The sequence below is a fragment of the Doryrhamphus excisus genome, linkage group LG20 (genome assembly GCF_037039965.1).
Source record: "Doryrhamphus excisus strain RoL-2023G ecotype Guam linkage group LG20, RoL_Dexc_Guam_v1.1, whole genome shotgun sequence".
NCBI classification, from domain to species: Eukaryota; Metazoa; Chordata; class Actinopteri; order Syngnathiformes; family Syngnathidae; genus Doryrhamphus; species Doryrhamphus excisus.
Window position 1 is genome coordinate 11,520,597 of NC_136376.1, and position 25,491 is coordinate 11,546,087.

General features: G+C 39.7%; 1 protein-coding gene across 1 annotated transcript in view; it reads right to left on the bottom strand.

Moving 5' to 3' along the window:
* The window catches only part of plpp4 (phospholipid phosphatase 4), a 52,205-nt gene that overhangs the window by 11,772 nt on the left and 14,942 nt on the right, over window positions 1–25,491 (bottom strand). The window contains exons 2-5 of the mRNA XM_058058032.2: window positions 17,268–17,376; window positions 10,365–10,455; window positions 6,087–6,150; window positions 4,955–5,079 (exon numbers count right to left, since the gene is read on the bottom strand). Coding sequence (XP_057914015.2) covers window positions 4,955–5,079; window positions 6,087–6,150; window positions 10,365–10,455; window positions 17,268–17,376 — 389 coding nt within the window. The remainder of the gene's footprint in view (window positions 1–4,954; window positions 5,080–6,086; window positions 6,151–10,364; window positions 10,456–17,267; window positions 17,377–25,491) is intronic.

Genomic DNA, 25,491 nt, shown 5'->3' on the forward strand with positions numbered 1-25,491 from the left:
ATGCTTGTCACTTGTCTTGCCCAATGCCACATTTGTCTCACTAAAGGCTCCATAACTCATGCAAAATTCAACAATCAGAGTTGTGGGACGTAGACACACAAATTGGATTCCCACGTCTCTCCAGACAAGCTGGCATATGGGCACTCCCCAAGTTCCCATCTTGCGCTTCTCACAACAACATTTTTACTCACAGTGAAACAACATAAGGCCATTAGTGCTGCACAGGAGATGAATGCAATCTGCACACAGGGCTGCAATGTGCTATCCCCCTCTGTGTCATCTCTTTTGGGACATGGCCAACACTTCAAAGCATGTCTTTCTGAAAGCAGATGAGAAGTTGATTCAATGCTAAACAAAAGCATTGTCTAAAAATCGAGTCTTGGACTCGAAAAATGTTGTGAAATCGGGTTGATTCTTCCTTTAGCTACAGTGGACCACTTTTGACCTGCAGCTCGTTTTTTATTGGCCCACTGCATATTCTAACAATAAAAATTATTCATTAATAATATATGTAATCAGGGTGGCAAACTCCGATACCGATTGGTTAGCGCACAGGCCACACAGCTAGGAAATCCAGGTTCGATTCCCCTCTCAGGCATCTCTGTGTGGAGTTTGCATGTTCTCCCCGTGCATGCGTGGGTTTTCTCCGGGTACTCCGGTTTCCTCCCACATTCCAAAAACATGCTAGGTTAATTGGCGACTCCAAATTGTCCATAGGCATGAATGTGAGTGTGAATGGTTGTTTCTCTATATGTGCCCTGTGATTGGCTGGCCACCAGTCCAGGGTGTACCCCGCCTCTCGCCCAAAGACAGCTGGGATTGGCTCCAGCATACCCGTGACCCTCGTGAGAATAAACCAGGGGTGTCAAACTCATTTCGCATCGTGGGCCACATACGGCCTAGGGAGATGTCAAGTGGGCCGGACCATTAAAATTATACCATACTCTGCTATAAACAACCAAAATATCATGTCTTTCCTTTGTTTTAGTGTAAAGAAGCACAAGAACATTAGGAAAATATTGAAATTTAATGAACTATCCTTTTACAAAACATTTCATGAAACACCTCATATTTCCTTAGACAAATGTGCAATTTACTTTTATCATTCACAAATATGCATTGCAACTGATCCCACTGATTGTACAAAGGCACAAAACTTTAATTGGTACTGAAAAATATAGTAATGCACTTTAAGATTAAATGAGACTTTTAAAGAAAGGGATTTTTAAACCACTTACACATACGCATATAAAATCTAAATGTAATCCCTGCGTACACCTTACAAACTAAGGAGAGTGATTTTAAATGTGTAATGAAGAAAGTGTTCGCCTGTCCTGTAAATCTGTAAACTTCATACATGAAACATACATACACATACAATATATACTGAAAATGTATGGAGTTGTATGAACAGTAGAATTCCATCACACAACTTTTGTTTTGAATCTGCTGACTAACATTAAAGTGCACATTTTTTAAATCACCACAGTAAGGATTCATCTTCACAGAGCTGTATTCTTTCAATGCAAACAGTATCTAAGGCAGCATTTTAAAGGTGTTAGTCTAGTCTGGACTTGTATTTGTTCCTGAAACTTGGCATCTTTTGGCCTGTACAAGTGCATCAACACCAGGTGTCATGTCCTGACTAGCTGTCACTTTCAGAATGTCATTTAAGTGCTTGTTTGTGAGCCTTGAACGCATTTTTGTTTTATTGATATTCATCACTGAGAAAATTTGTTCACAAAGGTAGGTTGTCCCAAACAATGCTATTGTATCCCAAATATGCTAATGCTATTTCGCTAGCAATTAGGTAGCTGGCTTTTACCGCTGCTTCACTGACTTCTCGGCTCTTGATGAAAGTTGACTGCTGTTTCCTCAGACCCGCCAGCAATTCGTTAATCTTATCTCTTCTCAGTTGTCCTTGCAAGCCGTCATATTTTTCGCTATGATGAGTCTCGTAGTGGCGTCGAATATTATATTCCTTCAATACCGAAACTTGTTGCAAACACACCAAGCACAAAGGTTTTCCGTGCATCTCTGTAAATAAATAGGACGTGGTCCATTTTTCTTTGAAAATTCTACACTCCTTATCTACTTTTCTCCGTTTGGATAACGACATTTTGGCTAATGAGGGTGTAGCGGAGAGGTAGAGACCAAGGTATTAACAACGTCGTAACAAGCAGCAGATGGCGCATTTATACCGTCTGCTGTTTTCAGTCTGTCTCAGTGATGCGGCTTGTCTTCTACTCTGATGGAAAGAGTGCGCCCCTTAGCGGATAATCCATGAATTGCAGCGAATTAAAAATATTAATTCCATGTCTTTTATGCATTTTTTCCACTTTCAAATTATCCTGCGGGCCTGATCGAACCTCCTTGGGGGCCGGTTCCGGCCCGCGGGCCGTATGTTTGACACCCCTGGAATAAACAGTAGAAAATGAATGAACAAATGAATGAATGTATGAGTGCTGTTAGTCAGGACCATAATTTTTTTTGTCTTTTGCCTTTGTGTGAAATATATTTTTTACTATTTGACATAAATCTGAATATAATTTGGTTTATGTTTTGGAGAATACATGGGAAATATTTCATTCCCTGACGAAATTCTCTGTAATTTCTGTAGATTTTTAGCTCAGAGAATACATTACATTTGTTCACTTTTTGAGCTATGCATCAAGAATAAAATGCAATATGAAATATGAATTAGCCCAATGTTTCCAGACGTAGCATATGCCACAGGAGTCCTTGCATGAGTTGTCAGCCTGTTATTTGCTGTAGGAATAAGCACTTTGAAGCAGTGTTGATGCATCCAAGTATGGACTATTTAGACTATTTCTCACCATGAAAGACTATCAATGCATTTTAGACCATGTAGCCTGGAGCATATTCAGAGTGAGTTAACGGAACATTTACAGGACAAAAACCTACTTTTTGTCTTCACTATTTCTGTTTCCAGAATCCTGCAGCACGTATGCGTCTCAGCTGGTCATAGTTAATGTACATTTTACAGGAGAAGTGTAATCCTGTGTAAAAAAAGGAAATCTCCTAAAACAACATCAGTGTGGTTTAAAGGAACAAAAATAAATTTTTTTTCATTTCCAAAGGACCCACTCACTTTGGTATCTGTTTTTAGTTGAAAATGTCATGTATACCTTGGACTGATCACCGGTCAATCATGCATGCAAATTCCAAAGCGAAAGCGAAAGTCCTCACATACTCACTCGGCAACTGTATTTCCACCCCATAGCAACGAGAGTACCACATTACACTAAGACAATGTGAAGGACATACATATAAATACCATTGCTGACATTGATCTCACAATATACTGCATCCTCTAAACTCTTTTATGTATGAGTTATAGCAGTTTATTAATGCTTAAGCAAGCAAACACATAAAAATTTATTCACAAGCCACTTGAAAAGAGGTTCTTGTAAATTCCTTTGGAATTTCACAAGGCATCTAATTAGAATTAGTGGAAGATCTATAGATATATTAGTCTGAACCAAAATGATTTTCTCATAGAAGTTTTAGTACTTTTATACGAGGCTTGCTTGTCAAAAATACATTTTTATTCCTGGAAACGGTAATAATCATTTTAAGAGAGGCAAACCAAACAAATATTCAGCACTTATGGGGCATGGGTCATTGCAGCCTTTTTAATTCTAAATGACAGTTAAAAGGGTAAGTGTATATAAAAGGCACGCTTGATGTGCTACATACTGTCCAGAGTTTGATGAACACCACTAAATTCTGTATGGCCAACAGCAAAGATTCCAGGCCTGCAAATCATTTAACATTAATCATTTGGACAACAGGAAAACACTTTAACTATTTAACACCCTTGTGAGGTAAAAAGAGCTTGAGTCTACTGTTGGAGAACATGACTGTATAACAATGTTCATTCACAACCACACGGAAATATCCAGGAAACTGGGGTCTAAGTTGGTAATGGTAATGGTAATGATAATGGTAATGGTAACGGTAACGGTAACGGTAACGGTAATGGTAATGGTAACGGTAATGGTAATGGTAATGGTAATGGTAACGGTAATGGTAATGGTAATGGTAATGGTAATGGTAATGGTAACGGTAATGGTAATGGTAATGGTAATGAACATGCATCAGATTACAATTGAGTGCATCCCATAATCAGTTCACAGTTCCACATGTCCAAAAGGAGTAGGAAGAAGAAAAGCTTATTAAATCCTACCCCTCCATCTGGTACTTTTACAATCAGTAACTGTTACATTTGTTCACTTCCTGCTTTCCATAATACAATTTAATGTTTTTTTAATTCTTTTTGTTAATAATGCACCTCGTACCGAAGTAGGAGGTGATATGAGCATCCAATGACATAATGGGTACCATAGTAAGTGTCAATATAGTGATATGTATAGCACATCATGACTGGTTCAAGACTCTTCATCCTTGTATTTAGCAAACATCAACTGCTTGTATTGTTTCTTGAATTGGCTCATCGTTGTGCATTGTTTGAGGTCCTTACTCAATCCATTCCATAGTTTGATTCCACATACTGAAATGCTATGGCTTTTTAACGTAGTCCTAGCATAGAAGTGTTTCAAATGTAGTTCTTCCCTGAGATCATATTTCTCCTCTCTTGTAGAGAAGTATTGGATGACATTTTTAGCTAATTGGTTATTTTTAGCCTTATGCATTATTTTAGCTGTTTGAAGATGAACTATATCAGCAAGTTGAAGTATTTGTGATTTTAGAAATAAGGAGTTAGTATGTTCTCTGTAGGCGGCATTATGAATTATCCTTACTGACCTTTTTTGCAGTACATTTAGCGAGTGAAGATTGCTTTTATAGTTATTACCCCATATTTCCACACAATAGATAAGATATGGTAGAACCAGAGAGCAATAAAGAGTGTGGAGTGATTAACTTGGTAAGTTAATTGAGCATTAATGGAAGTGACATTGCTGCTACTCACAAGAGGAATGACTGCTGGGAAAACTCTTGCGTCCCTCTGATACCACATGCGGCTCTCCGGTGCACAGCATCTTTGCATTCACTTGGCCGTCTGGGAAACATCGCTGGAAGTAGTCAGGCCTGGGTCTGAGAATCAAACATAAATGGAAAGATTTGGAAAGATAAATCCTAGACTGTCCAAAACAATCTTTCACATTCTCATCTATGGACAGTTTAGCCTCAGAGTAACCAACCACGCATGTTTTTGGACTATGGGAGAAAAGTCTCACAAGCATGGGGAGAACATGCATGTCCACCACACATATAAGTCTCAGCCTGATTTAAACCCAGAACCTCCTGGCTGTGAGACACAAATGCAAACCACATTTCACCGTGTCCAATTACTTAAGGAATGATGTGCTAATTACGTAGCTGACATAAATATTACCATCCTTTCCTACAAAACCCATGATTTAAATGCAAAATTGATTAGTGTTTGCCTGACCCAGACCATGCCGTGGTGAGCTGTACCATTTGGTGGAAACCTGGCTTTGCCAGCAGAACACACATTTCCGACATCAGTAGTCAGAGACAAATATTTTTTTTGGCAGTTGGTGCACATGGACACTAATTTTTTAAGGGCTACGTTCACACTGCAGGTCGATTACCATTCCGTATCTGATTATAATTTGGTTAAACTTTTTCTTGCCATACAAAAATTATTTTAAAAAGGTGTCAGTGAAGTGGTCCACCCACACACTCCTAGGAACAGACGTAGAAAGTTCTCCACAAAACCGTTATTGACAAAATTCTTACTGGTTTTTTTCTTAGTTTCCCAGGCATAATAATTTCTTTACGAAAATATTGACTCCCATTGCAAAAAATTCTGAAATTGCCAGAAACGAATGGCAATGGCCATTTTGTGCATCTCTGTGTGGAGTTTGCATGTTCTCCCTGTACATGCGTGGGTTTTCTTCGAGTACTCCGGTTTCCTCCCACATTCCAAAAACATGCTAGGTTAATTGGCGACTCCAAATTGTCCATAGGTATGAATGTGAGTTTGTCTGTATGTGTCCTGGGATTGGCTGGCCAGTCCAGGGTGCACCACACCTCTCGCTCAAAGACAGCTGGTGTAGGCTCCAGCATTCACCTACCTGCCGACAATCAACTTGATTGTGTTTGTGAAGACTCCATTCAGGGCGAGAGCCAGTGATACAGCTGCAGGAGGGAAAATTGAAAACACAGTCAAACACAAATTGTCTTTTAAACACACACAAATTACAGTGGAGCCTTAGCGGACTCTAACTGGGGTCCAATGGGGCCTATAGGGCAGTTACACAACATAACCCGCACAAAAAACCTTCAAGATCTTTCAAAATCTGCACCTATTCCAGCTGTATTTCCTTGGATTTGTGCTTCCCGAAAAAACGGTCTGTTTTCATTTATTTCACCCATGGCCCGCCTCCAGCCGTACAGGATTGATAATTAATGAATAAGGTCTTTGGAGAGCTAATTCAAAAGTGTTTAGGAGGTACTGGCAGCTCATGAGCTCCTGGCTGGAGACCCCTGGATGAAGTCAAAGTGTAGGGACTGCTGGTGCTCCTCCAACCTCGTCTGCCTTAGGAGGAGCACTCATTGTCGTACACACTTTGTCAGAAACACCACTGGTGCCATGGCGCTCAGGAGAACCGGGATGTGTGGCCGCTGCCTTCAGCCTCACCTGCCCGAGGAGGAGCACTCATTGTCGGACACATTTCGTGTCCGCTGGTGCCGTGGAGCTCGGAAGCCGCATGTTACAAACTACAGACAATCTTGGCACAACATCAGTCGTGGAATGTGGTCATTACACGTTTTTTTGCAGGACTATCGTGTTCTAGACAGTGATCACTGTGGTTCTCGCCACCTCCGTGGATGTACAGCATCGGATATTTCATATTCATGTAAAAACAGTCTTGTGTGAAATACCGTTGACAGAAAACATTTAGTGTTCACATTTTTGGCTTTATGGAACAGATTAATTGGATTTACATTGTTTAGCGCCCGAGTCGTGCCTTCTGGAACGAATCAATGATGCTAAGCAAGATTCCACTGTATCATTTACTAAAGAGGGTTCCACTCTTTTTAATATAATAGTTTAATATAATTGTTTTTTTTTTGTTAAAAGAGATTCAAACAGCCACGGTAACATACACATTTTTCTCAGCAGCCACACAATATTGCGGCGACATAGTTTACAAGCTGTGAACGCCACTAAATCTTTAGCTGTATTCTTGCCAAAAAGACCAGAGAAATCCAACCAATTGTCCTTCATCAATGGAGGACTGACAGTTTAGAAGCCATTGGTGTCATTTATCATCATTTGAGCATCCAGGAACAAATTACCAACACATCTAAGACCCTACATGAGTTTGTTCTGTAGTAAATTAGGCATAGTCTTGTTCTTTATCGTTTTCCAGTCATTTCCCTTCCTGCCTTTTGGGCCCCACTGCCTCCAACCTCATCCATCTCTCTTGACGGTTCCGGTGCTTGTATTACAGCAATGTTTACACTTTTAATTTGCAAATGCAAAGGACATCGTTTTCCTTTTAAATGTAAACGTTATTCCAAGTTAGATTTCATCCTTGTCATTGTCATGGTGACACAACATTCAGAAGAAAATGACCACCCTACACTCCCACTATAAAAATTGTGTGGTTTTCATTAATTGGCTTGGTGGCATACGTTTCTGAGCGGTGGTTCATTTGAGGTTGGTTAGATAGTGGCTATTGTCCACAACTGTGTTCATTAAAAATAAAACACTAATAAGCCTTATGAAAGCGTGCATCCTCTGTGATTTCTAATTGCCAGAAAATAATTCAAACCTATTGCTCACTTTATATGGTTGCATCTGCTCAAGTCGGAACTTCACACTCTTCTGCCTGTGAAGTAATTACAGCTCCTTTTGTAATGAGTAATATGATGACATATCGTGTTGCACTGTAACTGGACATCGACTTAATTAGCTATCAAGCCAACCTCAGGAGATAATCATTAGTCAGAGGGCTAGACCTCACTGATTAATCCCACCAGTCTGCAGGCAAAGTGAATTCCTCCCATGTTGCCAGACATGAAATAAAACATCTTTCTGTGCTGGCAAGAGGAGCTCTGTGTAAATGTTTCTGAGCAACTCCATTATTTGGACAAACTGCACAAACGAGACGTTATGTGCCTGTTGGGTCTTGAAACTGCAAATTTGAGGACATCAGATATCTCATATGGAGATTGTGTCGTACGGAGCTCAGTTTGCTAATTGTCATTGCAAAATGAATGTCGGTGTATCCAAAAGCTGACAGAGGGAGCAGCTCTGTTCTGGTCTACTTTTTACTACTTCATCTTCGCTTCAATAAAGTATTTTTTATGGCACTGTAGATTAGTTGGCACGGCTCACTAAAGGCACAGCATCCTTGAAAATGGTCTAATTCAAACTATATTGCCTTTTTTCCACATACACATGAGGCGATGGTGATATTAATCATGGTTATAGAGGGAAAAAAAAACCAAAATGTTACAATTCTACAGTTTCATTTGTCAAGCATGTTGTTGGCACATCTGCCAGCGTCTGTCTTTCTCATGGTGCTTGTGGGTTTGTCTGGGTAAAACCCACAGTTAAAACCCACAGTCCAGAAACATGCAAGTTAGGTTACTGCAGTAGTACTCGGTTATTTTCTGTCTGACAGAAACGCCCCCGCCCTCACTTCACCGCATCCCCGATTTGAAATACGATTCAGAAACTGATAATATCTATTTGTTCATCTGTACCGTACAGACAGAACTCCAAACTGAAACCAGTGAAATGCAACAAAATGAAAAGCAGTGATGCAGAAGAGTATTCATGTGTCAAATTACATACATGTTGGCGGTTCTGCACTGATACTGAAAGTCCTCCCTGCTTCTCACGCCCCCCACCGACAGTTGATCACGGCCGTCCCAAGGGGGCTCACCCCACTATTTGAGAAGCATTACGCTAAAGAAAGACTCTGTGAGTGTTTGTTTGTTGTTTGTTGTCGTTGACTTCCAAATGCTTTTTAAAAGCCTGACTGATGACACATTATCTGTATTTGTTTTGCAGTGATGATTAAATAATTCTTACTTTAAAAAAAGATGACTTTTAAATAAATGACACACCATCACCAAAGTGAAATAAACATTAGTAGGAAGGTTGTGACGGCCACTGTGAGGGAGGATTTATGAACAATTAAAAATTAATGATCAACTTATTCATTTATTTCAGGGGTGTCAAGGGCGACATACTGAAAAATGAAAAGACGCATGGGCCACTTTGGAGACATGGAGATACCGGATGGATAAGTTATATACATTTCATGAAAAAAAATTGTAAAACAAGCTAGTATGGAGCTGGGCTAGCCAACAAACTTGCTGAAGCCTGACGTCTTTCCAACATTACTTGGTCGTGTCCAAGAGTCAGAAGAGGAAGCAGTAAGTAACAATTTATCAGTGTCCTAACTGTGTTTATTTTGTGTAAGTCGTGGAGCAAAAGCACTTGTCTGTGTAGCATTATAGAGTGTGCATCTCATGAGTGGGGTGCAAATTAAATTAAAACACTTGTAGTCCCATAAAAACCGTGTAATAACCCCATTACACATTACCGATGTTGTAGCTACTTACCATTCAGAGATGTCTTGGAGTAACTTGGGACTGTTCAGTCTCTACTTCTGGATTGGATTTGAGATCCAACACATATGGCTGTATGTTAAAAGCCGATATTTTAAAAAGATAAATCGCTGTTTATTATCAACTCCTATACCATTTATCAACTCCAAAAAGTTGGGTTTGGCAGCTATTTGGGAGTGTAACCAACCAGTGGGCATGCCTGGAGGCAGGCCGCGGGCGGAATAAATTAAAACAGACTGTTTTCGTGGGAAGCACGAAATCCAAGGAATACAGCTGGAATAGGTGCCGATTCTGGAAGATCTACAACGCGTTCTGTGCTGGTTATTGTGTGTACAGGAGTCCACACCTGATTCTCTTTTATAACTTAATTCTGACCCAAACACATCAACAGCAGTCCAATTCCAACACCTTATACTGTATGTATACTGTATATACAAGATACTGTAAGTGTGATTTTTTTGCAGGTTGAGTACTTTGCTATTATTTAGTGATTCGTTTGTTGAAAATAACTCCTCGCTGTGCTGTTTCCGCTTTTGGCAACGGTTCCGTAATCATCACATTTCTTCAATGGATAGCTATTAAATGTTTTTCGCTCTCTGATAATGCGCCCAAGTCTCCAAAAGCCCCTTGGTTTCAGTAAACAAAGAAAAAAATGCCCATAAAGCTGATTAAGAATTGCTTTCTCAAAAGCAGCACATTAGAGATTCAGTAATTAAAAAGTAATTCCGTAAAAAGTAGAAAAAGTAATTAGCGCCACCTACCTAAACATGCCTCTTTAATTTCAGTCTTGTCAGTCCTCTGAATTATCTTCACAACAAAAATCACAGCCAGTGGTGTAAGGAAGGAGATTGCCTGTGAGGAAATCAAGACAAACAGTTATTACAAGAGTGGAGTGTTGCAGTCTTATATATTCTCTAAGCTCTTATTTGCTTGTTGCTGATGACTGACATGAAATCTGCCACAGGAAATGACCCCCTTGTATACTGTACATTATCCGGATTTCATTCCCAAGAGAGCCGCCAAATAACCTTCTCATTGCTCAAAGCGTATCGGGCTTCCTCAGCCCCTTGGTAACTGGGAAATTGTTGTAGTGGACTGTGTGTTGGATCGTACCAAAACATGCTGTATGATAATTTGATTTATTATAATTTGATAATCCCATCCTTCCTGTCTACACCTTTATCCTTTGTAGGGCCTGGCAAGGCTGGAGGAAGGTGGGCTCCAATGTTTTATTCTTGTGAGAGCTGCTTTTACATCTTTGTAACATTTCTTTTCATAGTTTATTTCAAACCAAACAAACTGAATATCCTCGTTTTACCAGAACATACAAAAATCAGATTTTGTATTTCAGAATGCCTTTCTTTCTCTAGTGTTCTCATAATATTAACTTAAAATCTAAAGGAAAAGCAGGCATGAGGGCATGCCTCATATGGGCAATGGCCATGCACACACATTATCTGTGTACATGGAACATGGATGATGGATTATGTGGTCATGAAGACTTTGAGTGTGGAGTGGGAGTGTGGTTCCGAGCTCAAGGGCGCCTCAACAGCGCTGACAAGCATCTCTCCAGCAACCAACTTCAATTGGTATGCATTCCATCCAGAGTTTTTGAAGTTGTGATTCTCCAGCTACTGACTGCTGCTGCTGTATGACCTTGAACAACACCGGCCTCAAGCACCTACGTGGTTTAATATTTCATATACGATAATGATGGCTGTGTTGGTTTTTACAAGGTTATTAAGATTCCATTGTAGGGAGGAACACAATTACAACACATGTCTTTGTTCTTGAGTATAATTCAATTACAACTGAACTCTTTGCTGAACTCTTTGCTTTGCTGCAGGTGTCGAGTTTGATTGTTCCCCCCGTCCTTGAATGGGTTTGGTCCAGTTTTCATTTTGCTTTCATTTCAATGCAAACCTACCAAAATGTACAAATTCATAGGACGCTTGTATGCGCTCCATATTCTTGATTTTCCATGTTTCACTTTCAAGTTCAGTCTGTACAGTACAGATTAATGAATGAATATGATCAGTTTCTCTTGTATTTAGTATTCCCGGGGGGATGGGGGGGGGGGGGGGGGGCATGGCAGTCAATAACTGAGAAGCACTGCTGGCATTCAAAAGAAGTATTTGACATTGACATATAGTAATATTCTACACTAGTCACTAGGTGTCAGTATTTCACTGTCTTTTATTGCAAGTTGGAATTATCTCACAACAGGGAGTGTATTCTGTAACAAATATCCCTAATAAAAACACGGGCTACTTTTGTGGCTCAACTCAAACTCAACTCTGAACCCTGCCACATCACTTCCTGTCCATCCCTCACTCAGCTCCTCTAACACCATAACAGTCTAATTTATGTCTTAAACGGCTTATTTACAATTAGGATGTCTACTATATTGGGCAATATGAGTGTAAAGGTGACCATAGGGGTGTTATTTCATATCTAGAGTGCTCTAATAATGTTAAACAAACACATTGGACACAAAATAGATGTATGGATGGATAATTCCACTTTGTGGAAATTCACTTATCACGGTCGGGTTTGAAACCAATAATTATGAACAAGAGATTGCTGTTATTTATTTGCACTTGAAATTGTTTTCAGTATGTAAAACCTTCACTGTAAAAGTATAAAAAAACATGTTTTGCGTAAACATTTGTGGCTTTCTGGATTGGATTGATTGGATTTACATTACATGGGAAACATTGATTAGCATTTAGCTAATTTGGTTAGCATATATCTCAATTCAACAAAAAAATGACACTGGAGAGCCACTGTTTTACGATTAATTTGGATCAATGGTTTGGAAGGATACCTGCAAAAAAATATTTCGTTTTTACACCTACTGACAATAATAATGTGCTGATAGCGACATTTGGCTCATTTAGTATTTCACAATAATAATGTGCTGATAGCGACTTTTGGCGCATTTAGAGAAGCTGCTGAAGGACACTCAGAGAGACTAGGGTCTATTGGAAATAAAGTAGTGGGTGCTGGATTTCTGTTGCCATAGAAACAAGTTTAAGTACCTAGCAACATGTTAAAGGTTGATGTCCTACTCACCTGCTCTATGATGGTATGGTCTTGTAACATTTTTACGTATTATAAAATGAGCAATGTTTATTCACAATGTATAGGAATAGTCGTTGCTCAGAGTGTTGCTCAACACTCTTATCTTGAGATTTTGCCACTGACAGTTTCAATTTTTGTCCGGCATTCCGATAATTACACCAGTTCATTATGTTTTTTTTCTGCAAGAAGCAAAACAAATGTGTTTTTTAATTAAAGCAGCAAAATTAATTGCTAATTTTGTCAGGCTCCAGCCATCAATGTGACCTTTTGAGATGGGAGCAATTAAAGTAAATAACAGCAATATTTCTGCCAGTTTCATAATGACTCAATCAATGAGCTACCATCCAGGCCATATTGCAATCTCATATAGTCCTTTCTGAAAGTGATTGACTTGGTGTTTTCAATTATTGTATTTTGGGTGTGCACTTTCTTCTTCTTCTTAGTTTGGACCACTAAGGAAATATAAAAATTCCAACTTTTCAAAATAAATGGTACAGTCATTCCTCACCACATCACGCTTCCAATTTTGTGGCTTCACATGTCATGTGGTTGCTGGAGCCTATCCCAGCTGTCTTCGGGCGAGAGGCGGGGTACACCCTGGACCGGTCACCAGCCAATCACAGGGCACATATAGACAAACAACCATTCACACTCACATTCATACCTATGGACAATTTGGAGTCGCCAATTAACCTAGCATGTTTTTGGAATGTGGGAGGAAACCGGAGTACCCGGAGAAAAGCCACGCATGCACGGGGAGAACATGCAAACTCCACACAGAGATGGCCGAGGGTGGAATTGAACTTGGGTCTCCTAGCTGTGAGGCCTGCGTGCTAACCATGTGGCCGCCGTGCAGGCCTCACTATCATAGTTTTTCAAAATATGCACATTTAGAATGAATGACTAAAATAGTGACTAAATGCACTAAAATACAGATATGACAAAAGCCATGAAAGTAAGTACAGTACAGTACAGTACAGCGTCAGTAATATTACATTAGTGACCACTAGAAAGTCACACATCTGCTGTGTATTTATGGAAGTAAATATTGCCTCAATTTGTGCAACGGGAGTCAACAAGAAGAAAGAAAGACTCTCAAGAGGGCTATATGGACGCTTTAAAAAAATTATTTTCAGACAAGAACACAATCGCCTGCTTTCGTGAGTACCTTCATCCAAAGTTTTCGTAACATAGCAAAAGATGGCTTTTTAATGACGCGTAGGTCCGGTTTATTCAACTTCTGATATCCACATACAAATTAGGCCAAATTTGAAAGAATTGTACTGTTCAACCTAATATAGTAATAATTATATATGAGCAAAAAATATCTAAATTTACCTGCACTTTGAACGTATATCATAATCTTATTATCTACTATTATGTTTACTATATTGGGAACCACTTAACTGTGATAAACTAGGGATGACTGTACGGTATCTTAGTCTATAAAATGTAAAATATGTTGGAACACAATCCCAAGCAACACAGACTTCAATTGTAATTCAGTGTTTGCACCAGTGCTTCCATTTCCAAGCTAAGCTGCCCATCCATTCATCTGTCATATACTGTAGCCATGCAGACAGGCTTTGTACATCGTTTCTCTGACTGAGAAAACCAACCAACCATAACAACGGGAATCAATGCCCTTCAAATATTGTCTCACTTCTTGTCTCAATGAATCTTCATTTTTATTTAGTTTTGGCTTCTATAACCGTAACTTCTTCATTACTTATTGATTTATAAATGTCTCTATTCTTTATTAATAATTCTTTAACAGCTATCTACGAACTGTTACCTCAACTACGATACATTACAAGGGATACAAAGGATCACTTTTAAGAAAACTTAACTGTTGTTTGGAGGTCGAAAGAGGTGTATCCAGTTATGTGCATTGTTAGCACCCACATGTTTTTTTTACTTGTTTTTCTCTCTTCAGAATGCACAGCAAAGACTCACACGAGGATTGTGGACGATGGGGAGATTTCCCTCCCAAAATTCAGCTTTCCTTAAAGGGGTAGGCGTAAGACGAAGGGATAGAAATAAGGGGTGGAATTGGGATTCAGCCATAAAGTCTCCCGCTAACAGTAAAACTACTGAACCTGGCAGTGCTTGGAGTATAAAGTGACTGACACTTACCACCCACCATCTCCTACTGCTGCTGTCGCTGCACATTGTGAGATGATTGATGTGTATGAATGATGGAGTGTTCCTGCTTGTCAAACCACTGGGCTCAATAAGCAGCGGGTCATTATGTGAATACTAAGTCATTTAACATACTCATTGATTCATGTCTTGAACAGCCATAACAAATTAAGTCATGCTAATTTAGCACCACCAAACAATTTTTCATACGTCTGGCCCGACTTCAAAAGTCGCTCATTTAGTTAAAATGCAGGGACACCACTGAAGTTGAACACTCCTAAGGCCACAACATTTACAATTTCATCAAAAGCTTATTGTATAAATGTCAATCTAGAGACCAAAAAAATTGATATCCTCTCAAGAGGCAATAGTATAAAAATGTAATTAGGATATCCACTTGTCCCTCACTACATCGACCACTGGCTCTGTGTTTAAAATAATAAATGATCACAGTTTTCAGCTTGACTGTGGCCTATTATTATTACAATTATATTGAAAGACAAGCCAAATGTGGTATTATGGTCTCAAGGTGTCAGTAATGTTACATTTTCTTACACTAGATGACTTTGTATTGGACATGGAGTCAGTTCAACTCTCATTCCATGTGGAAGTGGTTCCTTTTTGGCTTACTTTGTCTTTCTTCCCCACTCAGTTTCAAAAACTTTCTTAAAGGGGAACTGCACTTTTGGGGGAATTTTGCCCATCATCCACAATCCTTATGTGAAACACGAACACATATTTCGTTACCTTTTCTGTGTATTATAACACGAGAAAACATGTTAATATGAGCTAGCTAACAATGCACCTGATTGGGAAACTTTGTGAATTTTTGACTATGAAGATTAAAAAGAAAAATTATCGGACAAAGTAAGCCAAAAAGAAACCACTTCCACATGGAATGTGAGTTGAACCTTTTTCACGATATTGCAGGTCCTTTCTTCCTGCAGCTGTCAGGCTGTACACCAGCACTGCTCCCAATAGACTTCTACACCACTATGTACATCTGTGTAATACTTGCTTTATAATCGGTATAGTTACTCCAGACCCCATTCACTGTACAATATCTGATCAACCTCCATGTGCAATATTAAGGGCTTTAAATGCAATATACTAAGTTCTATGTGAAGTATTTCCATAATGCCTCATATTAACTCACTAGCAAGATCTCAGTGTATAGACTGGTCATATATCTCATCTCGTTTCATATTATCTACATACTGTATTGTATATACCGCTGGGAAAAACTGTTGATTTTGTTAATACTTGGGTTGTTTGTATTGTTTATTTTTCTATATTGTGTATTCTCTACTGCTTAACTGACTCTGTACTCTTGCTGCTGTGCAATACAAATTTCCCCACCGAGGGACGAATAAAGGCATGTCTTAATCTTAATCTCTTCACAAAATTAAAGCTAAATTACCTAATAGAGTGCATTGCAAATAATGTGTGTAATATCAAACAGCATATAAACTGTCAGTTTGTTAGTTTTCATGTATTCTAATTGAAATAACAGTACAAAGTCAATGTGTGTGATTCTGACCAGGAGGTACAAGCTCCAGATGCCCCTACCGCTTCCCAGTGTTCATGCTGGTTTTCTCTAAAACTAATCTCCGCTGTCAGTTCACACCCTTCCATTCCCACTTGCCCTACAGGCTTCCATCATTCGTGTTTCATTACTAGCCTCCTTCATCCCCAAGCTCACATGTTTCTGTTCCCCAAGCTACAGTTCTCTACACCATAATTCCTCAAATAATGGCCAGGGTCTTTTTTTCTTCCTCAAGAGCAGATGGTACAGGCCCTGCTGAGCATGCCTTCATTCTTTCAGGTGGAGGTAAGTTGCTCATATAATCCCATTCCTTTCCCATTAAAATTTCAAGGGTACTTGGGACATAGTAGAGTGACGTTTTCCATGGCAACATTATTGTCTGAATGTATGAATGAGTTGCATCTTGGAAAAATAGAACTGGGTTATTGAATCCAAACACACACTCGAGCTTCATTGTTGTCATAATACACCACAATAATCCTTTATTGGCGCATCCTTTATTCATGCGGTGTACGCCTTCCAAAAATCATAGCTGATGTGCACAATACTGAAAGTCACCTAAATCTGCAAAATGGAGTATTCCACAGGTTATTTGCTGAGTTTGAATGATATTAGTTAGAAAGTCATCAGAGCCTTTCATCACCATTACCCTGCTCACATTGAAAGGCTAATCGGCACTATTTTGTAACACCCCTCGAATATTTATCATCTCAAACCAACGCTCATCCAAATCACAGTACTAATCATCCTAAATGGGGGTTTTGGCCACTTCACAAATGAGACGGAATTAAACGGAGAAAGTGGTTCAGATAGATGGAAATAATGAGCAGTTATATGGAGGCTATCAAGTCAGTAATCAGTGGGAATGTATAATTATACAGAAGGTACTTACGAACATGACCCTCTTGGGAATATGATCGGACTCAACCAGTGGATTCTTGTACAGCCAAAGCTCCTCAGGTTGAATGACTCTTTCAAAGGGCTCCAGAAATTCAGTAAATCTGCAACACATGATACATTTTACATCATTTTATAGAAGGAATGCAGTCGTCAACTTAACTCTCATTTAGCAGGGATGGGTGGATACGGGTGCAGGGTTGAGCTGGTCATGGAGGCTAAAAAGAAGTACTGGTTCTTGGACAAGGACAAGAACAAGCTGGAACTTCACCACTGATCACCTTCACTATAACACCCTGCTGATTCACACTCCTGCTGACCAGGAACAAATTAGCAGGCTCTCCTCGAGGCCACCCATTAATGTGTCACAGTTGACCTTGTTCTCTGTCATCTCTGCAAAGGTTTTACGTCACCTTACTCTAAAATAAGTCAGAAGCTTGCTCTCTTTTACAATTGGTGGTTAAAGTATTTGTGTTAGAGGCTTAGTGAGATTCAAACACTGATTCACAATACTGAAGCCACATCATTACATAATAACAAGGGCACAGATGCAACAGCAGAGACACCAAACTACAACATCTGGGAAATCATCTGGGCATCTCTGTCTGGAGTTTGCATGTTCTCCCCGTGCGTGGGTGGGTTTTGTGCAGGTAAAAATCCAAAAACATGCAAAGTTAATTGGTGAGTCCAAATTGTCCATAGGTATGAATGGTTGTTGAGTTGTTGAGTGTGAATGGTTGTTTGCCTTTATGTGCCCTGTGATATCCGCCACTCTAGTGAGGACAAGCGGGATAAAAAATGGATGGTTTTGAACTTTACATTTGGACCAACAATTAATTCTACAGCTTAAAGAAATTCTGCATCATTGAAGGTAACATGGCTGCACGGCGGACGAGCGGTTAGCGCGCAGACCTCACAGCTAGGAGACCAGGGTTCAATCCCACCCTCGGCTATCTCTGTGTGGATTTAGCATGTTCTCCCCGTGCATGCGTGGGTTTTCTCCGGGTACTCCGGTTTCCTCCCACATTCCAAAAACATGCTAGGTTAATTAGCGACTCCAAATTGTCCATAGGTATGAATGTGAGTGTGAATGGTTGTTTGTCTATATGTGCCCTGTGATTGGCTGGCCACCAGTCCAGGGTGTACCCCGCCTCGGATAGGCTCCAGCACCCCCACGACCGTCTTGAGGAAAAGTGGTAGAAAATGAATGAATGAATGAATGAAGGGAACATACAGTATGTACAGTTGGGTCTCTGGAATGCCTGCCCTTGTTCTAACATACAAAGTATGGCTGCATCGCTGTACTTTCTCCAGTAGTCATATTTATTCCAGGAATCACGCTCGGTCGTTGTCATAGCAAGGCAAAACCATACTCTCTTTAGCCTAGCATACTGTAGAGAGGGGTGGGGTGAGCAGTGGGTCATTTGCATGGGCAGGACAGTCCCTCCACAACTGGCTGTTCTGAAGAGGGCTGTTTAGAGAGAGTGAAATGTGTGCTTTAATTATTCATTCTTGGGGATTTTTTTTTTTTGCATGACCTTATAGTTGCAATTACTGTCCCAGTAAACACATCCTGCATTTTGTGCTTCTCTTACTCCATTAATGGCACATAGCATGCTTCATTAATTACTCAATTTTCACGACTAAAACCTCCAGAGTACCTTTATTCAGACAACAGCAGCAGGGAATGTGGTTTAAGTGCATGAATCAAAAACAGAAACAAGCCCCCCCCCCATTTAAAAGCGACTTCAGTCCACCTGTCACTCTACAAGGCTTATCTCACATTTAGTAGCTCGTGTCGTAATGACTTTGGGGCTGACTCCCTAAGGGCAACCACACTGATAAAACAAAATTTTGCTTAGCTTCATGTAGAAACACAGGGAATTATTGCTTCGGTGAGCTGTGTTAATATTTCTTTCTGAAGCCTATGCAACTGCATTGCATCATAATAAGAAATGTTCTAATATTTGGTGCCTAGTGGCCAGGGGAGCCAGGTGAACAATCCCAAAATAAAATGGATATTAATATGCGTCTTCTCCTCTCCTCTCAATGTGTAAGCCCTGCCTACTTGTTGTTGGACCATGTCAGCATGCCGCCAATAATATAATGTTGCAGAAGCATTTGCTATATAACATGACTTTCCTGTGAATTGTCTTTAATGTGAGTGTGACATAACCAATCAGACAATAAAATACCAATACAAGTCATACGGAAGTCACTTGTAGTACCGTTGTATCCTGAAGGGGTCAGGTGTGCGTGAGCTGGAAGATGCTTGTCCTTCTATAGAGAGGAAAAATGTGAGAAAATGTTCATGCCTGTCTAAGAAAGGTCTCTAAAGTGTATGGTGACGGGTGTTACAGCCTTAAAATATACAGTTTAAAATGATCGTAAATAAATTAACAATTAATAAACAATAAATAAACAATTATTATTATTTATTCAAAATTATTTAAATTATTTGTACAAATTACTGTTTACGCTGTACATTGTTGTTCATATTTGATGTCATCTATTTATTCTCCACATTATTATTATTATTATTTATTATTATGCGGGAGCCAGGCAATGACATTTCGTTGGCAATTTCACTGCTGTGATATTGTGCAATGACAATAAAGAAAGTCTATATATCTACAGTTGGCTACTATGCGGATTTCACTTATTATAGGCTATTTCGGTAGCCTATCCCCCGCGATAAACAAGGGAACACTGTAGTCATTGTGCAACATGTTCATTTCTTTCGCCAGCAGACAGTCTGTCAACCTGGTATCTCTTGCGATACTCGGAGCAAGTCTCCACAATCAGTTCATCTTTAGATTTATGGCTGATTCTTAACGATACAGAAGGCTGCAACCAGCGCAGCCCAATCGCTCGGTTGTCAACCGGATATCCGGTCGCATCGATTCATCATTCACAACCCTGATATCATATGATCAACCGTACCTTGCCGTTGTTTCAAACAGGAGGTTCTCACAGTGGAGGTAGCCTCTGAGTATTTGAGTAAGTAGTGGTGGTACTAGGTGTGTAAATAGGAATAATAATAGGAAATTGGACAACCAAAGAATTATAAATACCTGTCACTGCCAACTACAACAACTTTGAAAACCACCACCACATTAAGTTGATCATTATTCTTTGTAAAATCTTTGTAAAATCACAACAGGTCTTGTATTGGATATTTTTAGATTTTACAGGTAAATGGTGTGTACTGTTTATTTAGCATTATCATCTCTGTGAAATATGCATTTAAACACAAAATGAATTCACCCATCGACGTATTACTGTGGTTGGCAATAGGAATCCCTAATTCGACAATACTGTTTGCAGGATATTACTATTTTCAGAAGTGCAAAATTAAATTGCCTTTTGGACATGTAATAACATTCACCATTCTTTCAGAGAATTTGTACCCAATATCCTCCAACAAATCCATATTAGCCTCAGAGGATTTCCCTTGGCTGGAGATCCAATTTTAGATCAATCCTCATTTTGTCTTTTCTAACGAGAATCTTTAAAAGAAAGGCTCACACAAACTTTAATGACTTATTGCATCCATTTCATATTGAGTCACATTAGAGTGTTCTTGCTGGAAATTAATTTTCCCTTTTGTTGGAACGTACAGGCTGTCATGAAAGCAGAAGGGCGTGCATCATTTACAGCCAACGCAGGCTTTATACCCCAATGCAGCAGCAAAATCAAAGGCCAGCATGGATCACATTAATAAAGCTAATGATGGAGCTTGAATTTGTAACGGCGAACACAGCATACAGGGCCCGGGGAGAAGTAATTGTAACCACACATATTGCTAACAAGGGTGGTGGTCTTGTAGAAACGGATTCAACTAGCACAAAAACGACAAGGCTAGACTGTGATCAGTGAAACAGTAATACCCAACATACTCACAAAGGTGAGCGATGAGCCCCGGAGATGGCCGTAAACACCAACAGGCTCTAAGTCATCTCTACCGACTGGCTGCTTGGGGAGCACTTTGTCCTGTTATATAAGGTTTTCTTTGTTCTGTATACAGACAGTATGGCCTAATGGCTTCTACTGACTCCATAACATCATAAATCATCCTGTAAAAAAAGTTTTAAAGCAAAACTGCATTTGGATTGTTGTCTGCAAATACAGTTACAGTGTACAAAGTAGTTCAGACATCAAAAGATGAAATTATTAACTGTTTATTTTTATGTTTGCTTTTTGCAATTCATTCAAAAAAAGACTTTTACAGTGGTTAACTTGGTAACCTTCTTCTTAGACTTACACTAGACTGGTAAGAATATTAAATATTACACAAAAATTCCCATACAGATTATAATGGCAATCATTTGTCCCTGAAACAGGTTAAAGTAAAGTAAAAACGTGTTTATGGTGTTTTGTTTGTTTAAAAAAACAAAACATTTTTGTGTTGTCTATAAGGCTGCAGCTACTGAATATTTTAGTAATCGAGTATTCAACAGTATTTTTGTTAATTAATTGAGAAATTGGAAAAAAAACTGGATGGACGATAATATTGTCCACCAATTATATTGTCCACCGATAATTATCAGTCCCATATCAGTCTAAAAATCTTCTCTATAAAGAGAGTCGATGTAGAACATTCATCACAACCATTGCATTTATGGAGATTCCAGTATAAGGAATAAATACATAAAATACATATAAATATAAATACACATAAATTAATACAAATTGTGACAAAATTCCTGAAGGAAAACACCTGAATGTACATTTTGCTGCATCCAAAACCTGCTATTTGACCAAATTCTGGCAAAATGTTACGCCTCATTAAATGTGAACAGCATATTCCACACAGAATGTTTCTAAAAGTTAATCAATGAGTAAATGTAAATGACATCTGCATACGTGGTAAATATGAACTAAACAAAAGTCCCATTGCCATCAGCGTCAGGGCGAACAGAACATGTGGTGTCCATGCTGGTCTACCATCATCTAAAGTAGTTGGTTGTTGCCATGGAAATGACCAACATGCATTCTCATCATCACAATCCACTGAACCAGATGACTTTTAAAAGTGTTATTTTGTGATGACAATACTGCATGTTGGTAGATTTATGGTTTAGCACACGGTATGCTGTATATCAACATTAGTCTCCATTGATTTCTATCGCTGGCTGACTATTTGACATTTTTTTATGTCTGACCTTTTCACACACCAAAAGAATTTAGCCTTTCCTGTTCATCTTCATTACAACTCTGCAAATGGGTCAGTTTATCATCATTAGCTCCTATTCAAATTTGCTCCCTGCTTGACAATACAGCAGGATTATTTGTCAAGATCTCCTTTCCCCTCCCTCAGCTGAAGCACTTTTGTTCAATTTAGCACATTGCTTTTATCAGACAGCTATTTCGAAGGGCTTACACTGCTTAATAGACACTGCAATTGTGTCGATTGTGATGTCTTCAGCTGCAGCCCATAACAGTAAGTATATGAGATGCATTCAATGACCAAAACATTAGATACGACAGCGGAATCTACCATGAACAGATGAAATGGTATCCATCTATTTTCTACATCGCTTGGCCTCATTATGGTCATGGATGAGCTGTAATCCCATCTGACTTCAGATGACTTGGACCATTCACACTCACATTCACACCTACGGACAAATAACACATTTCATTGGATCAATCTCATTGATTGGCTGCCGTTAGAGCAACCTACTCAAAGGTCCTTTGAGTGTGTGGTGTCTGTATGTATCCACATAGACTTGCTTACATGGACGTACACCAGTGCCATTACCATTTTCACACAAACTGGACGTCCTTGTGTGAAAGCACCCTCAGTCTGTTTTGATTGTAGTTTGTTTGGATTGAGTTAGTCAAATGGGAACACAACGGTCAAAATCTCAGACCAGCAGGATGTCGCTACAACTATTAGTCATGTTTTCAGTGTGCGAATTCAAAATCACCCGATTGTGGTGTAAATGAACGCGTTAGTGTCCATGTGGATGTATTTACTGTACACATCTGCCTAAATTTACAGTCACAAAATACATGGCGGGTGGCACGGCGGGCGAGTGGTTAGCACGCAGACCTCAAAGCTAGGAGACCAGGGTTCAATTCCACCCTCGGCCATCTGTGTGTGGAGTTTGCATGTTTTCCCCGTGCATGCGTGGGTTTTCTCCGGGTACTCCGGTTTCCTCCCACATTCCAAAAACATGCTAGGTTAATTGGTGACTCCAAATTGTCCATAGGTATGAATGTGAGTGTGAATGGTTGTTTGTCTATATGTGCCCTGTGATTGGATGGCGACCAGTCCAGGGTGTACCCCGCCTCTCGCCCGAAGACAGCTGGGATAGGCTCCAGCACCCCCGGCGACCCACGTGAGGAAAAGCGGTGGAAAATGAATGAATGAATGAAAATACATGGCTTGCTTCCATTCATATAGACTGCATTCAACCTGAAAGATGTGGTTGAGAATCAAATGCCCCAAGCTCTTATTAATCCTCAGCTAGTGTTAATCAGCAGGTGAAAGAGGTCAAGGCAAAGCTCGATTGTCCAATAGTCATGTGAGAAGGTTTCTTATAACCTGCAACAAGTGAGTTTCACCTTGTGCAACAAGTTAAAGTGTTCCACTGTATTGACATATTCCCAATTATGTGATTACACGCCATTGTGTGCTTTTGATTGCAGCTCATGTAGGAAAGCTCAGTGAGTGGGAAGGCAATTGACTGAGCTGACCATCTGCTTGATCCTAGTTGGAAATTACATTTCCCGCTGGAGCAGAGGTTGGCAAACATTATTTTCCATTTTCTCAGGCTCACGGCCGCTGCATGTCACCCTGAACTTATATCCCCAGCCCTTTCATCATAAAGCAGGAAGCTGTTGAAAGGTGACTTGTGAGATTTACAATCTAATACAATCACAGATTGCATTGAACCAACTTGAGGATTTTTTTGGTTCATTTGGTCAAATTTCATGCTTGGGATGTTCCAATCACAAATGCAATACTCAGTGGTGAATGAGGAAATGCATCTTGTACGACTACAATTTTTTTATAATAAGGCAAAATACCGTTCCCCCTGCAACCTGTGTTCCTCCATTTACATTATTATTCCAAAGACGCTACCTTCATATTTTGTTATGAGATCTTTCTTGAATTCAACAGTGTTTCTCACCCTCTTTAACAAGGTTCTGGCATTTGCAACTTTTTTGCAGCCATGTTTTATATAAAAAAGCACAAATTCATCTAACACTCTAAGACTAGAGTGCTCTTGAGAGTACAGTGTACTGTGCTTATTAGGAGGAAGGAAGGAGTCAGGTACGAGTTGTTCATCGTTCCGTGTGCGTTCTATGAACAAAGAAAGCACCCATACACACAAAGGTGAATAAAGGATCTGATGAATCTGTCTATAGTGTCCCAATGATCCATTCCTCACAACGACTGAGGCACCAATGTGTGACAGATGCCTTGTTTAGGCACTTGATTCTGTGGACTAGTTTATAAGATGTTATAAAAGATGGCTGTTCATTCTACACATTCTACGTAAATCAGGGCATACGGAAACGAGGTTGTATGCCAAAGCACGCTTATTTTCATTATTGGATGACAACATTGGCAGCACCTCATTACCAATCCTCAAATGATATTTGTTTAGCAGTGATGTCCCAATATTGATATCGGATACAGTGCTGACATCAGCAAAAAAAATAAGTAGAGGATTATATCAGCTTATATCTAAAACTGATATTGCCACTACCAGCGTCAGTTTTTGTCATTCCTAATACGGTTGACTATTCCATTCCATTTTCTTCTGCTTATTAGGGTCCGGGTTGTGGGGGCAGCAGTCTCAGTAAGGCAGTCCAGACTTTCCCGTCCCCAGCCACCTCTTTCAGTTCCACCAGGAGGTCACCAGGGCGTTCTCAGGCTGACTGTGAGACATAATTCCTCAAGCGTGTCCCAAGTCTTGCCCCAGCTAGGCATGCCCAGGACACCTCACCAGGGAGGTGTCTTGAAATATATGACCTCAACTCCTCTCAATGTGCTGAGCTCCTCCTGGATGACCAAGCTCCTCACCCTATTTCTTGGGGGGAGTTCCTACACAGGAAACTCATTTCAGCTGCTTGTATCCGAAATCTCATGCTCATGACCATATGTGAGGTTGAGAACATAGATACAATGAAGTTACATTGAGAGCTTGGCCTTCCGGCTCTGCTCTCTTTTCACCAGGACTGCCCAGTACAGAGACCTCATT